The sequence below is a fragment of the Mesoplodon bidens genome, assembly GCF_964165515.1.
Source record: "Mesoplodon bidens genome assembly, chromosome: 2".
Lineage (NCBI taxonomy): Eukaryota > Metazoa > Chordata > Mammalia > Artiodactyla > Ziphiidae > Mesoplodon > Mesoplodon bidens.
This window is the reverse complement of record NC_138177.1, coordinates 81619352-81640967: the sequence shown is the minus strand read 5'-3', so window position 1 is coordinate 81640967 and position 21616 is coordinate 81619352. Positions and strand designations below refer to the sequence as shown.

The 21616-nt window shown below is 37.5% G+C and overlaps 1 protein-coding gene across 1 annotated transcript in view; it reads right to left on the bottom strand.

Moving 5' to 3' along the window:
* SPAG17 (sperm associated antigen 17) overlaps positions 1-21616 on the bottom strand; it is a gene marked incomplete at its 5' end in the record, with an annotated part of 215822 nt that overhangs the window by 137920 nt on the left and 56286 nt on the right. The window contains 10 exons of the mRNA XM_081224979.1: positions 2128-2241; positions 2803-2864; positions 10036-10254; positions 10352-10579; positions 13995-14145; positions 14745-14858; positions 14947-15084; positions 19047-19159; positions 19369-19456; positions 20656-20817. Coding sequence (XP_081081105.1) covers positions 2128-2241; positions 2803-2864; positions 10036-10254; positions 10352-10579; positions 13995-14145; positions 14745-14858; positions 14947-15084; positions 19047-19159; positions 19369-19456; positions 20656-20817 — 1389 coding nt within the window. The remainder of the gene's footprint in view (positions 1-2127; positions 2242-2802; positions 2865-10035; positions 10255-10351; positions 10580-13994; positions 14146-14744; positions 14859-14946; positions 15085-19046; positions 19160-19368; positions 19457-20655; positions 20818-21616) is intronic.

The following is a 21616-nucleotide window of genomic DNA, read 5'->3' as shown; positions in this document are numbered from 1 at the left end:
CCTTGGGCAAAATTCCTATTCATTTGTGACCCTGTGAACCCAGAAGACAAGTAGAGGGCAAGCAGAGGTTGAGAGCACACAGGAAAGGCATTGCTTAGACAACAAAATTGATAGAATACCTGTTAGGTCTGAATGTATTGAGAGGAGATTTACTCTTTGGTAGAGAATTTGGGGGGTAGTAATGATAAATGCATAACAAACTAAAAAAATGAAAAGGAAATGTAATCATAGAATACTATACAGTTCAGCTGTGAATAGTTTTTATATAATTGAAATAAGGTAAATCTTGAAATCTAACCAAAAATTATGATATAGTTGACAGTGTTGGAGGATGGCAAGGAGAAATGCTGCTATGAGTGTAGGAGTGTATGAGTGAACGTATGTGCACATGTGTGTGTGTGTATGTGTCTGAGTGTGTGTTATATGGGGGGTGGGCAAGCTATTTTCTCAAGAAGGAGTTAATTGATGATGATGCCCCAAACTAAAACTAAGACTAAATATTCTAGTTATTTAGGGACAATTAAGTAACAAAAGAAACAGGTAAATACCTTGAAGATTTTTACCTCTGGGAATTTTGGCATGGGAGTGGGAGGGAGCTGCTATTTTTCATAAGGCTTTTTATACATTTTTTTGGCTTTAAAAATATGTGGATGACTATGGAGAACAGTATGGAGGTTCCTTAAAAAACTAAAAATAGAACTACCATATGATCCAGCAATCCCACTACTGGGCATATACCCTGAGAAAACTATAATTCAAAAAGAGTCATGTACCACAATGTTCATTGCAGCACTATTTACAATAGTCAGGACATGGAAGCAACCTAAGTGTCCATCAACAGATGAAAGAATAAAGAAGATGTGGCACATATATACAATGGAATATTACTCAGCCATAAAAAGAAATGAAACTGAGTTATTTGTAGTGAGGTGGATGGACCTAGAGTCTGTCATACAGAGTGAAGTAAGTCAGAAAGAGAAAACAAATACTGTATGCTAACACATATATATGGAATCTAAAAAAAAAAAAAAAGGTTCTGAAGAACCTAGGGGCAGGACAGGAATAAAGACACAGACGTAGAGAATGGATTTGAGGACACGGGGAGGGGGAAGGGTAAGCTGGGACGACGTGAGAGAGTGGTGTGGACATATATACACTACCAAATGTAAAACAGATAGCTAGTGGGCAGCCGCATAGCACAGGGAGATCAGCTCGGTGCTTTGTGACCACCTAGAGGGGTGGGATAGGGAGGGTGGGAGGGAGGCTCAAGAGGGAGGGGATATGGGGATATATGTATATGTATAGCTAATTCACTTTGTTATAAAGCAGAAAGTAACACACCATTGTAAAGCAATTATACTCCAATAAAGATGTTTAAAAAATGTGGATGTAAAACTTTGATAAAAGCAAAATTGAAATTAAAAAGATAAAAGAGTACAGGTTTTTGCATAAAATGTAAAAGTAACAAAAAGAGTTCATTTTAGCGTTACTCATTATTTTGCATAGTGGTTAAGGGCACAAGTTCTGGGGCTGGATTTCTTCGGTTTATATCTTGCTTCTCTCACTCATCAGCCATGTGACCTTGGACAAAAGTTACTGTTGGTCAAGGTGCCTCAGTTTCCTACTATTTAAATAGTTTCTACTTCACAGGATTATTGGAGAGATTAATTAAGCTAATAATACATATTAATCATTGACTAGCATATGGTAAGTACTCAGTAAATGTTAGCTATCACAGCTTCCATTGACCTGTTAATTGTATCAGAAAATACTTTGAAATGTGAAAACTGAAGAGAATTGACAGGCAATATGGGGAAAAATAAGGTTGCTTCCCAATGTCTTACTTTTATTACTATGTTTTTTTTAAAAAAATGTGCAACAGTCATGCATATATATATTTTTTTCCTTAAAAGACTTTATAAAAAACATCTTTTTAGAAAGTATATTTTAAACTATTTTGCGTATGCAAAGCTCAATCTGGGATTAAACTCACTTTATAGGTGAAGTAAATGGGAGTATTGATCTGAACTAGATCTGAGAGTGACCTAGAAGTGAACTGTTCTAAATCACACCATGCCTCTCCAGACCCATCTGACCATCTTCCAGAGACTCACAGACCATTAATACCTGAAGCAGAACTTCTGGCTTAAAATGTTCAGTAAAACTCCAGTCCATTAGATTGCGTTGCTGCATTTTCTTTATGTCCTGTAACTCTGCTTCCACAGTCATCTTCTTGGGTTTCTAAAAAATCATAGGAATCCAATTTCAGCCTTAATTTGTTTTAAGTCCAAATGGAGCCCTCTTGGACTCCATCAACTAACCAGCATGTACTCCATCTAATTGGGGAAATCTGCATATGTATAAATCCATATGGCAACACTTTAAGAGAACTGCTGCCAGAAAGAGTATGCCTTTGACTTTTTTTTCATGGGCAACATAATCTAAATATTTTTATTGTTAGGTTATACTCTTCTGAGTCCTGTTAGCAATTATAGGCAGGTTTTCTGAACTCACTTCAAGACAGCATTAGTTCTACATGGCTGTATGGTCAGCAGGTGTTCGTGATGTTGCCAAGCCACACTGTCCAGAGAGGAGCATGGAGCCTGGAAGTTTTGCTTGAGCGGCTGGTGAAATTAACTCCTTTCTCTCCAGTTGGAGCTGGTCAGGGGATGTCTGAATAATCCCTTCTTCTCTAGCATCAACATTCTCCTGCTAAGCTTCTCTCTCTCTCCTTTTTTTAAGTTCATGGTTTTCTCAGATCATCTTACTCGCATCTACACGTTTAGAATAATAATTTCCTACCTTTTCAAGAGGATCAGCATTTGTGACCGCTTTATCTTTGATCTCGTTCTTCATGGTCTGCTCTGTAAATCAAAGACACCAACATCCAGTTGTGTTTGGGCTTTGTTCTCGTTTTAGTCAACGCTGTGCATTTTTGTTGCCATATGATCTAGGTTTCTGTGCTGAAAAGGTAATTCCTAAAAGAAATGTTTCATGCCTCCAAAAAGGTGTCTGTGTCAATAATTCTAAATCAGTGTCTACCTAGAAAAATTATGCTAAGTCCTTTGAAAAGAACCCAGCTTCCTATACAATACATTCCTAAATCATGTTAGATAGTCTGCCTTCAGACTGTATGGTTCATTTCTAACAATGTACCTTTACCTTACAAGCTGCAAATATTTACTGATTAAACTATGTCAACTGCTCACTAAACACTGTTGTGTCTTGTCATGCTGGCAACTATCACAAAGGCTTTTCAAACTTCTTGGTCATATCTTATGGGTGACAAACTAGGACAGGGGCAGGGGATGTACGGAAAGGATAACTACCAGATAAAGGCAACTCCTACCAGAAAAAATAATACTATACACCATCCTGTAAAGCTCTTTTTCCATTCATTAATTGTTTATTAATTTTAAACCCATTTAATGGGCATCTGCAGATTTATAGAGTTTTAAAAAGTTAGTTAAATGAATAAAATGAATTGGAAGCTGGACTCCACTGCCCTATACCATGGACCAATGTGAGTCATGCACATTAGTTCTCCATGTGACCAAACAGTAGACTTATATGATAATTGGGATTGTGATATCCTTCTTGAGTACCGAGCAAACAGCCATATAAATGGACAGAGAGGAAACAGAATCATGCTGTTGATTTCTGAATCACCATGCTTCAGTAATTATTAAAGTTAACAAATGTTACATAGAAGAGTTCCATAATATATGTTTCACATGGATAGACATCTTTACTGTGAATGTCTCAGAGTTTGTAATATGCTCTTGTGACTGTGAATCTCTAACAAAGAAATGAATAAAGTACATAGCATTTTCCAAATTTGACCAAAGTAATAGAGTAAGGGTATGAATCCTGTAACATACCTGTCATGCTGCTGAATAACAGCCAGCCGGACTTTTTATCACCCTTAGAATAATAGCAAATTAATCCCTACAAAGTCATATATGAAATGGCTCCAGCTTAACTCTCCAATCACATCTCCTTCCACTCTCCCTTGCTCATTCCACACCAGACTCACTGGCTTGCTTGTTGTGTCTTGAAGTTTTTGAACTTGCTTTTCTCTGTCTGGCATGCTTTGCCTTAGACAGTCATCTGTTTCAAACCCTTACTTCATTCATATTGCTGCTCAAATGTCACCTCCTCAAGAGCCTTCTGCTTCTTATCCTGCTTTATTTTTGATCATGGTATTTATCAGTGCCTAATAATATTTGTTTATGTCAATTCATATCAAATATGAATTCCTGGAGAATAAGAACTTTATCTTATTTTCCCTAACTGTATTCTGAGCAACCAACACATGCTAGGAACTCAGTAAATATATATATTTTTTGATTGAATGAGAGAAATCTATACCATATACTGAAACTGGAAATAAATACAGAGCGATATAGAGAGAGCAGAAATGTGGAGGAAATCCTACAACAAAAGCTTATTTGGGGGTAAGCATAAGATTTAAGTTTTCATTCTGTGGCAAAGAGAACCATATCTGGGCTTCTAGAGGGAGTAGTTAATTACGTCTAAGCAGGATAGGCCAATGTTTTCCTTGCTTTTAGGAGCATAGCTACTTATATTTTTGCTACTAGTTCCATCTTGCCTTGGGCTGATGAGGGTGACAGCATGAATGTTCCATTTTGATTTAGAAGAAAACTATAAAGACAATTCAGTATTTATATAAATACAGCCACTCAAGAGAAAACTCAGGCCAACTATAACTCTAAATAGACCATGATGTCCCATGTGTCCTTGAAGCAATTGATATGAAATCTGTGGAATAAAAATTATTCTATTCTGTGGGCTGCCAGATTTCCGGGAGATTTGATATTCCCTCTTGTGTCTAAGGATCCAGCAGAAAAAAGTCTCCAGTTTAAAAAATATGTTCTAAAAATTTGTGCACCAGTTATTTTGTCAAAGGAAAGAACATTCTAAGACTAATCTGAACTCTCTAATAGTAAAGCAAGAGTCATTTTTTCTTTCTTCCTGATTTCTCCCTTCAACCGCATAATCCCTTGACAGTGTGATTCAGTAGTTTTTGACACATCTGGAAATGGATGCATTCTCATCCCTTTGAAAAACAACTTTCCTAATCTGTTTTACTTTAGAGATAACAAGATCCCTCTGCAAAGCAGTTACTTTATTAAAAAAACACCCAACAAGCATAAAGGGCACATCTAAACCTATAGCCTCACAGTTATCAACTCTCAGGTTTTTCATAAATATCCAATAGGCCCTGTCAAGTTCAAAAACAGTCTCAGATGGATGTTTGGTTGAGAAAAGCACAAATACTCAGCCCTTCATGTCCAGGAACAGGCTTTTATATATATCTGATGCTAAGATGGTTGTGCAGGAAATACATGAACAATTTCTGCTTTGTTTAAAGAGATCTAAAGTCGATGCTTAAGAAATGTGACTCAGGGTTAGGGGAAAAAGCAAAAAAAAAAAAAAAAAAAAAAGGATTAGCAACAACAACAAAAAATTCCCTTACATATAACAGCCGCAGTGAGGAACCAACGCTCAGCTGCCCTCCCCCACTCAAATGTAACAGTTTCTTGATGTAGACCAGCCTACACCCTGTAGAATCCCTTACAGGCCAACCCTTACAGGGTTCAGCTCTCACAATTGCTCAGCCTCTAGGATACATTGTTCATCACAGCATTTTCAGCCTTGATGATTTAGGGAGTTGCTATAAACATTTACTTTGCACCAGGATCCAGAACACCAACTTATGTGGTTTGACCACCAGGTGGCAAAAGTTGCCTGAGAAAAAACTATACACCAACTGCTCTAAAAAAAAAAAAAAAAAATTAAAAAATTAAAAAAGCAAAATAAAACAAAAAAAAACCCTCAGGCCTTATATCTCTCCTGGCTTATTCTGGCTCTACATTAACTCAAAATGACTTCTTTGGAACTTCCTTGGTGGTCTGGTGGCTAAGACTCTGCACTCCCAGTGCAGAGGGCCCAGGTTCGATCCCTGGTCAGGAAACTAGATCCCACATGCTGCAACTACGAGTTCACATGCCCCAACTAAAGATCTTGCATGCCACAAGGAAGATCATGGATGCCGCAAGGAAGATCCTGCATGCCACAACTAAGACCAGGTGCAGCCAAGTAAATAAATAAATAAAGTATTTAAAAGAAAAAATGACTTCTTTGCTATACATGTACATTCCCATAGGATTCACTAATACCATAACATCTCAGGCTAACTTATTTGGCTTAATTTTTTGTGAGCTAGGCTAATAGGTAAGGGTATTTAGAACAGAGAAATAGGGAACCAGTCCTAATGGTAAGGAACCAGCCCTAATGGTAAGGAACCAGCCCTAGGAAGACCCAAAGGCAACAAAATAAGGTTAAGTATTGCCATGAAGAAGAGAAGACTATGAATATGGCTAAACTATCAGATGCATTGCAAGTAATTTCTGGAACTGAGGAAGCCACAAGACACAGTGGAGGAAGCATTGATTTGGAGTTAGATAGCCCTCTTTGGAATCCTGACTTCCTGCTTGTATGTGGTTGAAAAAGTTACTTAACCACTCTGAGTCTTTGTTTCCTTGTCTTCAGAATTAGGCTAATAGTAACTTCCTCATGGGCTTGATGTTTATATAAAGTATTAGTTAATATATGTAAAATAGCACAGTGATTGGAATATAGCAGGCAATATTAAGTAAATGTTATCTCCCTCCCTCCTTTGTCCTCCTCATCCTCACTTATCTGCTCTGCTAACAGGCAAGGATATTTTCCCTAATTCCACTCCATTGATGACTTCCTCTTCTACACTCATTTAAGTAAATGAAAATGGTAAGATGACCATTTAGTCAATACTGACTTAACACCTATTCTTTTGTGGCACTGACCATTTTTTAATGCTTTTTAAAATTATGAAATACAACAATACAGAAAAGTACAAACAACATAAATGCTTGGTATAATGAATAATGATAAAGAAAAGTCCCAGCACTCTAGACACCTTACGCATGTTCTTTCACAATCACACTTCTTTATTAAACTTTCATATTATTCCTGACTTTTTTTTGTGGATTATTTTGGGTTTTCTACATACACACTATTTACAAATAATAACAGTTTTGTTTCTTCCTTTTCAACCTTTACCATATTATCTTTTTCTTGCCTTACTGAGTTGGCTAGCATCTCCAGTGTAATCCTAAATATGAGTGTTTATAGTGGATAGCCTCCTGATCCAGGGAAATCTTTCAACTTTTCATCTTGATATATAATGTTTATTATAGTAATTTAAAAAATAACCTTTATAAGGTAGAGAACTTTTCTTTCTATTGCTAGTTTGTTAAATTGACTTCATAAATCGCTGTAGAATTTTAAGCGCTTTTTCTGCATCTATTGAGATTATATTTTCTTACTGTGTTAATTGATAAATGATGTTGATTTTACAATGTATGTTTTTTCCTTCAATCTTGTTATAAAAACTTGTACTTGATTATTATCATTTTGTATATTGCTAGATCAGTTTGCTTATGTTTTATTCAGGATTTTGGCCTATATGTTCATGAATAACTTTGATTTATAATTTTCTTTTATTGTACTATCCTTGACAGTTTTATTGTAAGGCTGATGTTAGTTTCATAAAATGAGTGGGAGAGAATATCCCTTCTATAGTTCCTGGAATTAATTTTTGTTAAGATTAGAACTATTTCTTTTTTTGAACGTTGAATATCACTAGCCAATGACATTATTTGGGAAGATTTTAAATTATTGATTTAATTTATTTAAATAGTTACAAGACTATTCAGGTTCTCTATTTCTTCTTGAGTGAATGTTAGTAAGTTATACTCTTCTAGTAATTTGCTCATTTCATTTTTAGACTTAATGGAATAAAGTTGTTTATATCCTTTTACTGTCTTTTAAATTTCTATAGAACTAAAAGGAAGTCCATTTCTTTATTCCTAATGACTTTTATTCCTGATACAGCTTTATTTCTAATATGGTCATTCATGCTTCTTTTTGTGATCAGCCTTTTGTAAAAAAATTTCTCAATTAAAAAAATCTTTTCAAAGAACTAAACTTTTCATTTTATTTGTTCTACCTATTGCACCTATATTTTCCATAATTTCTTTGTGGTTTGAGAGCATACTCTGTAGTTTTGATCTGTGAAAATTTGTTTTAGGACTTGTTTTCTGATGTAGTATATGATTAATATTTTTAAGATAAACATACGTATGACCTCTAAGAAGCTATAGTATTAAGGAAGCCTTAAATATAGGCATATGAATAATGGTAGTAAGTAGTAGGAAATGATAACTGATGCCATAAAGGAAGCATAGATTAATTATGACCATATGGAATGGTAAGGGAGGCATTTCCTGGTGAACACATGTAACAAAGCTTCATGGAGGTGCCATTCAAACCTAATAATAATCAAAAAGAGAACTCTAGTTGGACGGTATTGTGGGGAAAAGTCACAGAGATTGAAAAGAGCAGGCTGCCTAGAGGAAATAGGGCCTAATTCTGTTTGGCTAGAGCATAGGATAAGTGAGCAAAAGGGAAAAAGTAGAAAGGGTTTGGGAAAAGTAATATGGTACTGCTGAAGAAGCATGTAAAGCAGGCCAAGAAGTTGGGTTCTATATTGCAGGTAGTAGGGAGCCACTGAAGATTATAAGCAGGGACATAACAGAAGTGTATTTTAAGTAATTAATCTGACAGTTGTGTGTAAGATAGCTCAATAAAAATTTAGCCTAATATTCTTCTATGCTTCTATACCTCCTAATATAACAATATTTATTATGCTTTATTCTAGAATGAGAGTAACTGCCTAAGCCATGAGGAGGAGGGAAGGGAAATGATGTTCACTGAGCACTGATTTTGTACCAAGCTCTGCACTGGGCAGTTCATTATGTTACTGCAGGTAATTTTTAATAATTTTCGCAAATAATCACAATAGCTTTGTGAAACACTAATGATGAAAGTTTTAATTATGTTCACTGTACTACATTTATGAAGGTAAGAGTGGACTAAGAGGTTTTATGATATTTTGGGAAAAAAAGGGTTGAAATAATGAGGACTTACTCTACAAATAATAAACGCTGGAGAGGGTGTGGAGAAAAGGAACCCTCCTACACTGTTGGTGGGAATGGAAATTGGTACAACCACTATGGAGAACAGTATGGAGGTTCCTTAAAAAATGAAAAATAGAGCTACCATAGGATACAGCAGTCCCACTCCTGGGCATATACTGTATCCAGACACAACTATAATTCAAAGAGATACCGGCACTCCTATGTTCATAGCAGCACTATTTTCAATAGCCAAGATGTGGAAGCAACCTAAATGTCTATTGAAAGATGAAAGGATAAAGAAGATATGGTACACACACACACACACACACACACACACACACACACGGGAATATCACTCAGCCATAAAAAAGAATAAAATAATGCCATTTGCAACAACATGGATGAACCTAGATCATATTAAATGAAGTAAGTCAGACAGAGAAAGACAAATATCATATGATATCATTTATATACGGAGTCTAAAAAATGATACAAATGAACTTATTTACAAAACAGAAAGAGGCTCACAGACATAGAAAACAAACTTGGGGAGGGGAGGAATAAATTAGGTGTTTGGGATCAACAGATACACACTATTATATATAAAATAGATAAACAATAAGGACCAACTGTATAGCACAGGGAACTATATTCAATATCTTGTAATAACCTATAGTGGAAAAGAATCTGAAAGAGTATATATATAACTGAATCACTTTGCTATATATCAGAAACATTGTAAATCAACTCTACTTCAATAAAAAAAATTTTTAAATAATGAGGACTTACTAACAACACTCAGTAACAAAGTTTAATTAACCAAATAATTTAGATATTAAACAGTTTTTCAACTGAAATAGGGAGGCATTTAAATAATGCATCTTGAATGTTTTTTTTTTTTTTGGTTTATACATTCTCTAGTAGCATCTATACACATGCACACACACACATTCAGATACACGTACACACACAGAGACACAAGTTTACTTACTCAAAGGCTCAGGTTGGAGCTGCAACTTCAAGCTGTTCTCCTGCTCTGATGGTTCTCTGTAATCAGAGTCTAAGGATTTCCTAGTATCCAGGTCAGAATACTTCATATTGTTGGTAACAGGCTGACTAGGATTGGAAGGTTCTTTGTTGATCTCATCATCTTGCATAGATGTTGACCAATTCTGATCCAGAAATAAAATTCTGTCTTTGATTCCACTATCTAGGCAGTGTAAAGAGGATATCCATAAGATACAATGCTAGACAAATGGACAATCATACAATGCAAGAATACTTTTTGTTCCTTCCAGGCAGTGTACCTGTTTGCTGTCTGGTCTCTTGGGTATTCCTTTTCATGATGTATTTTTGCCTTATCTGTTTAGCAAATCTGGCAGGGTTGTCCCATGGTATGTTGAACATCTCAGAATCTGTCCCATATATCATTCTAGAATGCTTCAGTTTCCCTTCTTCATCAACCTCAGAGAGTTTCAGGCTCTCAAAAGTAAACACTTTGAAGGCTCGTTCTACTTCATTCCAGCTCAAGACGTCTGTAAGAAAGTAGGACAAGTGCTGCTAGGAATGCTCTTTATTACCACATGGTACAGGGCTAAAAGAGGGACAACCAGGGAGTCAGTCCACCAAAATGACAAAGGAGTCACGCCATGATGGGTGCTGACCTGACTTTACACACGGGCTCCACAATTCTGCAACAAATACCAAAGGTAACTAATAATAAGAAAGCTGCACAATCAAGATATAATTTATTAAGATAATGCTCACAAACTGCTTCATAGCTGAATGAATATTAGGTGTCCAGATTAATTCACATGGACTTTCCGGGGTATCATATTGGTTGAATATATCTAAAACTTGTCATTTTTCATAGAGAGCAGACTTGTGGTTGCCAAGGGGGAGGGGGGTAGGAGAGGGATGGACTGGTAGTTTGGGGTTAGTAGATGCAAACTATTACATATAGAATGGATAAACAACAAGGTCCTACTGTATAGCACAGGGAACTACATTCAATATCCTTGGATAAACCATAACAGAAAAGAATGTAAAAAAGAATGTACGTGTATAACTGAGCCACGTTGCTGTACAGCAGAAATTAACACAATTGTAAGTCAACTATACTTCAGTAAATAAATTAAGAAAACGTCATTTTTAAGCAAAAGCACCTTTTGCTGCTGTTGTAATTTAAAATGGAGAAATCACTCACTCATGTCTAACATAGGCTGTTATGTTCAGTAGGCTTTTCTGTTCACTCAGGCTAAGAAAAGGCCTCTTTCCACCCAATGAACTGGTACAGTACTTTTCATAATTTTTCTTTAAAGGTTATCAGCCTTCAAGGGGCTATATTAACTTGTGTATTTATTCTTTTATAGCATTTATTCATGCATTCACTCACTCACCTGTTTTTGTTTTCTGTGTATTAGGGTTTGTACTCTATGTATTTTTCTTTGCCTGAGATTTAAACAAAAGAGTTGGTTCTTGTGCTTTAGAAGTTCAAGATAGAGAGGTGGGAGGTAGGTGTTAACAAATAACCATGGAATTCAGTGAGGGAAGGCGAAATGATAGTGACAGATCAATGAATCAGAGGTCACCTACACTTCCTCTCCAACAGAGGTGAGGGCAGCAGGAAGGCTCCTTTTGGAAAAAATACAAGGAAATTCAGAAGAGAGACAGGAAAGAGGTAAAAGTGACAGAATTAAGTTTGTTCATTCATTCATTTCACAAATATTTTTTGAGCACCTACTAGTTGCCAGTGACTTTAGTAAAGGGACCATAGCAGTAAACAAATCAATGAACTCCTGATTTTATGGAGTACCCATTGTAGCAGTTAGAAACAGAATAAACAGGTAAGTGTACAGTGTATCAGAGATGATAAGAAGCATAAAGTCAGGTGAGGGGATAAGAAGTGATAATGGTTGCGGAGAGACTTCTATTTTATATAAGGTAGCCAGAAAAAAGACCTCTGAAAAAGTAAAGCAAAAATGTGAAAGAAGTGGGGGAGCCATATCGATATCTGGAAAAGAGCAAATGCAAAGATGGAGGCAGGGGTGCAAATGACTTGTTCAAGGAATCACAGTAATGCCAACTAGATAGAGTGGAGTAGAACAACGAGGGCTTGACAGATGATGAGCTCCAAAAGTGGGCGGCAGAACAGTTTAGATTTTATTAATACTTTAAGGGAAATGGGTGATCACTAGAGGGTTTTGGGCTAAGAAGGCACATGATCTGACTGGCATTTTAGAGGGTCATTCACATTCTTGTGTGAAGAAAAGACTGTAGGTAAAATGGGGAAAGCCTGGAGACAAACTGGAAAGCTATTGAAATAGTCCAAGTGAGAGGTGGTGCTGGACTGGGCTGGTAGTGGTGGGATTGGTTGTGGGGTGTGAGAAAAGAGAGGAACCAGGGATGACTCCAAGGTTTTGGTAGAAAATAGTCGCTATTTACTGAAATAAGGAGGACCATGAAGGGACACGTTTTGAGGAAATCAAGAGTTTGGTTTTGGACTTGTTAAGCATGAGGAAAGAGAAAAGGACGAGAGACAGAGGAACAAGGGTTTGGGATGGGATATGGGAGCAGGTATGTGGGCAGTTTCAGTGGTGGCAACACAAACAAGAATTTTGTGTATTGTACAACATGGGGAATATAGCTTATATTTTGTAGTAACTGGAGTGTGACCTTTAAAAATTGTATAAAAAAGAATGGGTACATATTCTCCCATAAAAGACAAAAGCAAATGTGAGCATATGAATCATCCTCTTCTTATCTTTTGTTTCCTTTCCTTTTTTTACTTAATTATCTGGGAGACTGTTCCACATCATGATATAGATATGCCTCACTGTTGTTAAGTCACATGATTTTGTACCACATAGGTTTCTGATATTTTAATGAGAGATTTGATGGACATTCAATTTGTTTCCAGTATTTTGCTACTGTAAAAAAATGATTCAATAAATGTGCTTGTTCATATTAAAAAAAACCCAAGAATCCTGTGCTGTGGAGGGTAGAACTGAGGTGGAGAGAGAATGAAATCATATCACAGGGCAGAAGGAGAATAGGAGTGTGGCAGGATGGAGGTAAAGGCCAGATGTTCTCAGAACACCAGGAAGAGGGTGATTATATAAACAATAGACATGACATACCCAGGCCCACTAGGCTACACCCCACATTTCCATGAGGTGAAGGCATGGCAGTATTAAAAATTTTAGCTTTTTCTATTACTAAGCCTACGAAAAAAATGAACAAAGAAATCAAGATTAAAATATTTCATAATTTGCTTAGAGTTAGAAATGAAAGGAGAAGGAAGAATCTGCACATGCTTTTTTCTTTTCTAGGTCAAATCAAGATGTCTATGTAATTTCATATTTCTTCTTATAAGCAGGGAGGTATTTGCATATTGCCTCAAGTGGAAATAGTATATGTTTTAGGAAATGATTGTCTATATCATAAAATTCCCATAAACTCTGAAATGAGAAGCTGATTTTAGATATTTTTAATGACCCCTCTTTCCACTGTCCTCAAAGAGCAGAAAATGGCCCTTCCTGTTTTGAGAGGAGGTGAACTGGTATTAACACTCTCAGCACCACACCACAGTGGGCGCTCTAAGTTCTCCTCTTAACCAGGATGGGGGCTACCATGTCATCTCCAATGATGTCAATGAGGGGATGTGGGATTGGGAGGCAGGGAGGAGGAATAAAGAAGGGGATTATGCTTGTAGACACACAGTGGAAAGAAAAGCCAGGGCATCAAATTGAAGAATGTTATTCATCATAGCTATCATCCTGCTGCTAATGACATTATTCAAGATAAGAAAAGTGCAGTCAATCAAAATACACACCCCAGCCTCTGAAAGGTCAATAATCAAAATACTTTTTGCAGATGGGGGTGTAATCATTAGAGGCACACGTGACCATAAATGAATGAACTTAAGCTATGACAAAGCAATGTACTCACCACTTGTACAAAAGTGCATGAGCTCATGAATTGTAGCTAGACGTTTCATGCTGTTCCATGGTGGGGACAGAGGGAATTCAAGGAATTCCCACAGTGGCAACTTAGACTGCATCTTCTGCTCAATTTGAACCAGGTCAAAATTCTTTAGGTCCTGATGAAAAAGAGCAACATGACAGAAGACATTAAAATAAGCTGTCAAGTGCCTTATGCATATGGAGAAGGCAAAACATGATACCCTTGCTCTCATTATTTGGGAACAGGGGAAATCAACAGTAATTGGGGAAGACAAACTGTTGGTATTTTGCTGAAGGTCGAAAAAGCTAGTTCTCACTTTGCCAGAGGTTCTTGGTGCACACAAATGATGGATTCCTCATTCACAGTGACAAACTGCCAAAGTCTCAAATGTATTCCTCCCTCCCTTCTGAGATCCTTTTCTGGCCTCCACTATTTTTTTCATATTAGGAGATGTATAAAGCAAATAACTACAAGGCTTTAATGCAAATTTGGTGTAGTCGCAATCAATTTAATGGTCCGTTGGACCTCTGTACTTAGGCCAGTTTTCTTTGCTGAGGTAATTTCTCCTTTATTCATTTCCATTTTCTGAGATCTTACTTTGCAAGCAGGTATCTACTTCGTACATTATAGTAATTAGCATTGGTAAAGCTATCTCATTAAGATCTCTTCAACTGAATAATCACTAATAAGATTTCTTGCATCCGTTATCCTCAGGGTAACCTGGTTACTTATTACCTTTAGCACATATTTCTTGTGGGCGAGGGCATCGTGATAGTTCAGGAGGACAGGGCCTCTGGGCACTGGTTTGCTTTCATTTTCCTCTTCAGATAAGAATATTTCATGGAGAGTCTATTCAAATTAAAACAGTATTGATGTAAAGAGAGAGTTCATACTTTTCAAGGCACGCACACTTTTTGGTTTTCTCACACCATCTGACCTTTTTCTCCCTCTCTGTCAGACAGAGAGAGGGCAGGATGGACATGATGTGAGCTGCGATTCTGTGGTCCAGCCCATCTGTTCTGGGAGGCGGCTCCGCCAGACTCGGTGGGACAAGGTCTTCTTCACTTGCCACAACCTGTTGATATAAAGAGTTGGGAGGAATCGGTTTAATGGTCAGTTCCTTACTGGTAGTCACATATTTCCATTGCTTTTAGTAAAAACAAAGCAGCGTCTACCAAAAAGTTTGGTGATTATACAAAGTGGCAGTGTAATTACCAGTGACTACCAAAGTAAAAGGGAAACAGTTTATAATCCATTAAAACATTAATTTATATATAATTATATATATATTAAATTATTAAAGTATATATAATTTTCATACATGTACTAGAATAGATAACGCAAAATGCAAACGGTAAACAGGAAAATTTACCACGGTAGAAATCAAACTAACAATATTAATATCATTTTTCTTAATGATTTCCTCTTTCTCTTAAAGCACTCAAAACTGTGCTCTCACATCTTTGGATTCAGTAAGTATTTACTGAGTGCCTACCAAATGCCAAGCACTGTGTGGGCCACCCTCACATACATTATCTCATAAGCCTCACAGCAATATTGCTGAGTAGCTATTACCTTCCACCTTACAGAAATCGAATTAGGGTGAGGGAAATTACGTGACTGGCCCAAGGCCAAGGCTGCTTACTGGGAGGAACTGGGGTTCAAGTCAAGTCCTTATGATAGAAAAGTTATACATGGTGAGATCAGTAAAGGGTAATATTCTTCTTAATACGGAGAAAGTGAGGCCTAGAAAGATTAAATGCCTTGTTCAATTTCACGTGGTAGGCAAGAAGTTGAAATATTATCCAGACAGGCACCTCATTTATAATTGTTCTCTCCACCTTAAATACCAAAATCACCCGCTATGATTTCACACCGCTCTAAAGGATTTTACAACCTTGAAATTTAAAGACATTTAGACTAGATTTTTGCCATGGGGGCTATCTTGTGCACTACAGAATGTTTAGCAGCATCCCTGGCCTCTACCCATTTGATGCCAGTAGTACCCCTCCAATTGCGGCGGCCAAAAGTATCTCCAGACGTTGCCAAATGTCCCCTGGGAGGCAAACCCCCCTGTTGAGAACAATAACAAAATAGTCGTATACTCTTTACTGTTTATCAACACATTACTTTTCAAAGAGTCACTCCTGTCTCCACTTTTTCTCTTCCTACCATCTCTTGGACCCACTCCAATCATAAGAGACCATGCAGAACTGTTCCATCTCTGAAATGTTAAACTCTAATATCCCCTCCTATAAAATCCCACCCGATTCCTCTTATATTTCAATTTTTCATCCCTTTATTATCAAGCACTTATTCAGTCAACATGTATCTCTTATTGGAGTCTTCTGTGTGTCAGGCACTGAGCTCATCAACTGTCCCCTTTGGCACACAGAAAACAGTAGATGGTTAATAAATATTTGTTGCTTTGAGTTGAGCTAAAATAAGTGAGATTAAGAGAAATAAAATGATGATACTGTAAGCCATATAGGGCTATTAAACTTTTACAAATTTATTGATATAATAAAACTACTGACATTCCAAAAGCCTTACAGGGTAATTAAAGGCAAATATGAGTGTGCTTACCTAATTGGTTAGAAAACTAAAAAAGTCAACAAGCATAAAAATGTATGCTGGAGGTAAGAGATGATTAGAGTCTAAAACTATTTTAATATTCACTGAGATAAAGGAATATGTTACATACATGAAATAAGAAGGACAGTTATAAAAAGAAATTACAGAATTTATAAATTAAAAATGTTATTGTTGAAACAAAACTTCAGTAGCAGACTAGACTCCACCTAAGAATAAATTAGTTGGAAGTTAAGCTGAAATTCCCAAAGGGGTAAAATTGAAAGAAAATTTAAAATACATGGAGGAAAAAACTAGAAATTCCAACATCTGTCTAATAATAATTAGGATAAATCAAAAGAAATAATATTTGAAGATATAATTTAATTGAACAAATATATATTCAGGGTCTACTATGGGCTAGGTGTGGTTACTGTGTGCTGAGCAGAGAGCAATGAACAAGACTAGATTAGGTCCCTGCTTGCATGGAGCTTACATTCTAGTGAGAAGAAGGTAATACATAAAGCAAATAAACATTTTTCTTTTTTTAAAGAGCAGCTGTTGATAAGAAAATAAAACAAGGTGAAATGGTAGAGAGCACTCTGTGTTGTTATGGGCCTTCTTTAGATCAGGTGGTTAGAGAAAGCCTATCTCAGAAATGCCACTTTCACTGGGGACTGAATGACAAGGAGTATCCACCAAGCAGACAGACACGTGGGAACAAAACTTTCTAGGAAGAGAAGTTAGTGTAAAAAAACTAAGGTGTAATTAGTGAATGTGAGGAAAAACCAGAAGGTCTATGTAGATGACCAGTAGTGAGAGAGATAGAGAGAGAGAGAGAGAGAGAGAGAGAGAGAGAGAGAGAGTGCGAGAGAGGGAGAGAGATGGGGGGCAGGAGAAGAGATGACAAACATCCCAGAACCATATTTTTAGGGTCTTTATGGACCAGCACAAGGAATTTTGATTTAACTCAGAATGTGATCAGAACCCAGATTATAATCCTTTAGATCACAGAGGCAATGAAAAAACAAAGCCATAACTATACGTAGCCTTGGAGGGAGGAGATATGGGGATATATGTATAGGTGTAGCTGATTCACTGTTATAAAGCAGACACTAACACACCATTGTAAAGCAATTATACTCCAGTAAAGATGTTAAAAGAAAAAGAAAAAGATAAAACTCTAATAACTGCCAGAAAGAAAAAATAGATTACCTACAAAGGAAAAAGTATCAGATTGACATCAGACTTCTCATCAGCAGCGTTAGAAGGGAAGACCACAACAGAGCAATGCTATCAAAATACTTTTCCACTTAGACTGACGAGGTTCAAAAGCAGTTTCTGTCACTTACTACTTGGATAATTTACTTAACTTTTTAGGCCTCAGTTTCCTTATCTGAGAAATGGGGAATAAAAGTAGTTCCTGCTTCATAGGGCTTTTCTAAGGATTAAATGAGTTAATTAACAGCAAATTCTTTTCAAATGCATATACAGTACTCACGAGAATTGACCATGTACACCTGGTCACACAGGAAGCCCAGGAAATTAAAAAATCTTTTTAACATCCAGATCATGCTTATTGACCATAATGCAATAAAATTAGAAATGGACAATAAACAATAGAAATTAAAAGATCTAGAACTGAATACATTGAAAGCATCATGATGCAGCCAAAGAAATACTCAAAAGGAAATGCGTAGCCTTAGGTACAGTGAAGTAGACTAAAAATAAAGTGAGCTTTCAGTAAAAGTGAAATACGAAATAAACCCAAACAAAGTAGGAAGAAGGAAATAATAAAGATAAATGAAGAAATTCATAAAATAAAAAGTAAAAAGGAGTGGATCAGTGAAACAAAATGCTGGTTCTTTGAAAAGACCAATGATCGATATACAATTGACATCCATGATCAAAAAAACAGGGCACCAATAAATAACATCAGGCATAGGAAAGGAACATAACTAGATATAGAGGAAAACTTTTCAATGTATATTAGTGAATAAAGAACTTTTATAACATTGAAAACAAATAAAATGGACATGTTCATTTAAAAATATGAATGACTAAAATTGCCCTCAGAAATAGAAAAATCTGATTAAATCTACAAGTGTAAAAGAAATGTTAAATGCAGCTGAGGACCATTTACCACCCCATCCACCTGCCCAACTCTGTTCTCTTTCATTAAAACAACACCTGATAGTTTTAAAGATATGCCTACCAAAACTTCAGCGAATGTTATGTAAAATCATTCCAAAATGTAGCAAGAAAAAGAGGATTGAAGCTGGTAAAGCAGATTTTAGCTTTATCTAAAATGTTCTAATCATTGCAAAGGAGAATGCATTCAGGTATTATGAGTGTAATGTTCAAACAGTTAAAAAACAAAAACAAAAAAAACAGAAGAAAGAGAGATGAAGTGATTGACTCAAGGTTGCCCACCTGGGAAGAAAGCTTCAGCGTGTATCCACTTACCTGTTCCAGCATACAATGCAGTATCAAGGGCACAGAAATGAATTCTTCTGGAATTGGATTCAGCAAATCATTGTAATATCGCATGTCTACTTCATTTGTGATGACGGAAGCCACTGTAAAAGATACAAAATACCGCTGTTCAGTTAAGATGTGTTCTCCGTTACTCCCATCAAAATTTCATCCACAGATTCAAACTCTGATCACGCCCTGATAAATGCAGGATCTTGAGGTGGAGAGAGATGTGAAAGCAACACCAAGGACAGTCACTCCTCAAAGCACCAGCTCCTGGCACGGATCCCCCAGCAACGGGTTTCATACATGCCTGGTGGTGGTGGTGGAGCTGGAGCTTGCAGCTCTTCATATTGTTGTGTTCTCTTCTTTCCAGAGGTTACAGCAACAGTTTGTGGGGGCTAAAATAAGAATAATTAAAAAAACAATTGAAACATCCAGCTGAGAGATGCTTTCATCCCATGCCGGTATGATGGGACTCTGACGGGATTCTGGGATTCTGAGATTATATGATTATGTTCACACCACAAAATCATTTGCTAATATTAGGATCAAATAAATGGGTTTTGTCTGGGGAAGGAAAGAAGTTAATGGGTATGGACACTTTTCAGTTTTTCCTAACAGAGCCCACTGAGAAATTGCCAGGAAAGAGATGGGAAGCTGGGGCATCTTCTCTTCTCTTCTCTTCTGTGTCACCCCGGGGTGACACAGAATCATGCCATTCTCCCTCTAAGAATCCTTCAATGGTTCTCCCACAACCTTCAGGATAAAACCCAAACTCTTGAGCTCAGCACCAAAGAACATTCTGGCTCCCGCCTTTGCAGCTCGTATTGCTGCTCTCCACTTTGCATGTATGACCTGGGAGCACTGCCCTAGCCCGTGGTGTGGTCCTGGATGCAATACTTCTTTTCTTTGACCTCCATGTCTTTGTACGTCTTTGCCCCCTTCTTGAGAATACCACTCTGTCCCTCTCCCCAGTCAGGTTTTGCCCAGGCAATTCATCCTCAGCCTTCAGCACATCACTTACCCTGCCTGGTAACATCTTCCCGACTCCCGTCTCTCCATCCTGCTCTGCTCAGGAGCAGGTTAGGTGCTGTATTTATAGCTTCTCCTGCAAGCTCAGCTGACTCTCCTCACAACGCTCATTATGCTAAATTGAAACCACCTTTGCCTTGACTGCCATTCCCCTTTAAAGGTTAACCACAATGAGGACAGAGGATGGGTCTTGTTCATTATACTATCGCCAGCACCTGGTATGGTGCCAGCACAGGGTAGGGGCTAAAATAACATGGTGATTAAGTTATCGGTAGCCCTCCTTGTTCCAGATGTTATTTATTGCTCCATGGCTGAAAAGTGGGTTCTATCATCCCCTCTGTGTGTGGCAGGTAGTTGGGGGTTTCAAAAAGCTCCCATCACATGGATGCCCTTTAATGCTGTGCCTGGGGGCCTGGATCCCACCCTCACCCATTAAATCCCAGCAGGCAGTGTTCCCTTGCTACCAGTATTTATGCGATTTTTTTTCTTCATGTTTTATAAACGTGAAAATTAAGTTGTTCAACAAATCATTCAGCCAACTAAAGACATTCTAGCATATGCCCACCTCAGAAGTCAACGTAGCTTCTAAGATAGGTTTCTCACTAACCACCTGTGGGACGTTAATAAGCTGCATGTTTTCCAAATAGTGCTGGTGCTGCCTTTTCCAATCCAGGCTGTCGTACATCAAACAGGAGATATTTTCAAAAATGTTGGTGCCCAATTCCAGCTACAGGTGAGAGAATTCATGACAATTAGTCCTTAGTTTCATATTGTTGGAATCAGATGCATGATTTGTATCTCCCTTATAGCCAAACCTATCACTTTTTACAGGGAAGCCCTTCCCCAGCTGGTCCCCAAACCACTGAATCCCAGTCACGGTGACCAAGTCTTCATTTGCTGGACTCTTAGGGCCCTTCCTGTTGACCACAATGCAGACTGTTCCCTTTGGAGGGCCTATGGCTGCCTAGTATTTTTAAGAGCCTAATTAATGCTTCAACGAGGCCATTCATTCATTTCAGCAATGTGGCCTATTTTCTAGGTATCTAGGTATCTCCATTCCTAAAGCAACTCATTAGATAGGTAATTTCCATATCCTCAGCCCAAGACAAGCTGGGGATGAGCTCTTGCTTGGCGACAGACACAAGAATCCCAATGGCAATCACCCTCTTGGTTTTGCACACCATCCCCACAGGTCCACTGCAGTATGTGTGCAATCAGGATTTCTTCCTTTCCTCACCTGTGCTACCTTTAGGGAAAAAAACCCTAAGACATCCTGGTAGACTAGTACTACTATAATACCCACAAGTTTTATGATCTGGCAAGCGGGTTATGGATCAGATACCTCTATTACCTAGGCTTTCATTTCCAGAAGTGGAAAAGCACTGTTAGCACTAGGTGTGTGTCTGCTTGAAAGCAAAGAAGGATTAAATAGGCTCCTCCTATGTCCCAGCCACAGCGGTAAGGTAGAGCGAGAAAGCACCTGGTGGGAGCCAGTGAATCACGGTCTGGCGTGAGACCAGGGAAGT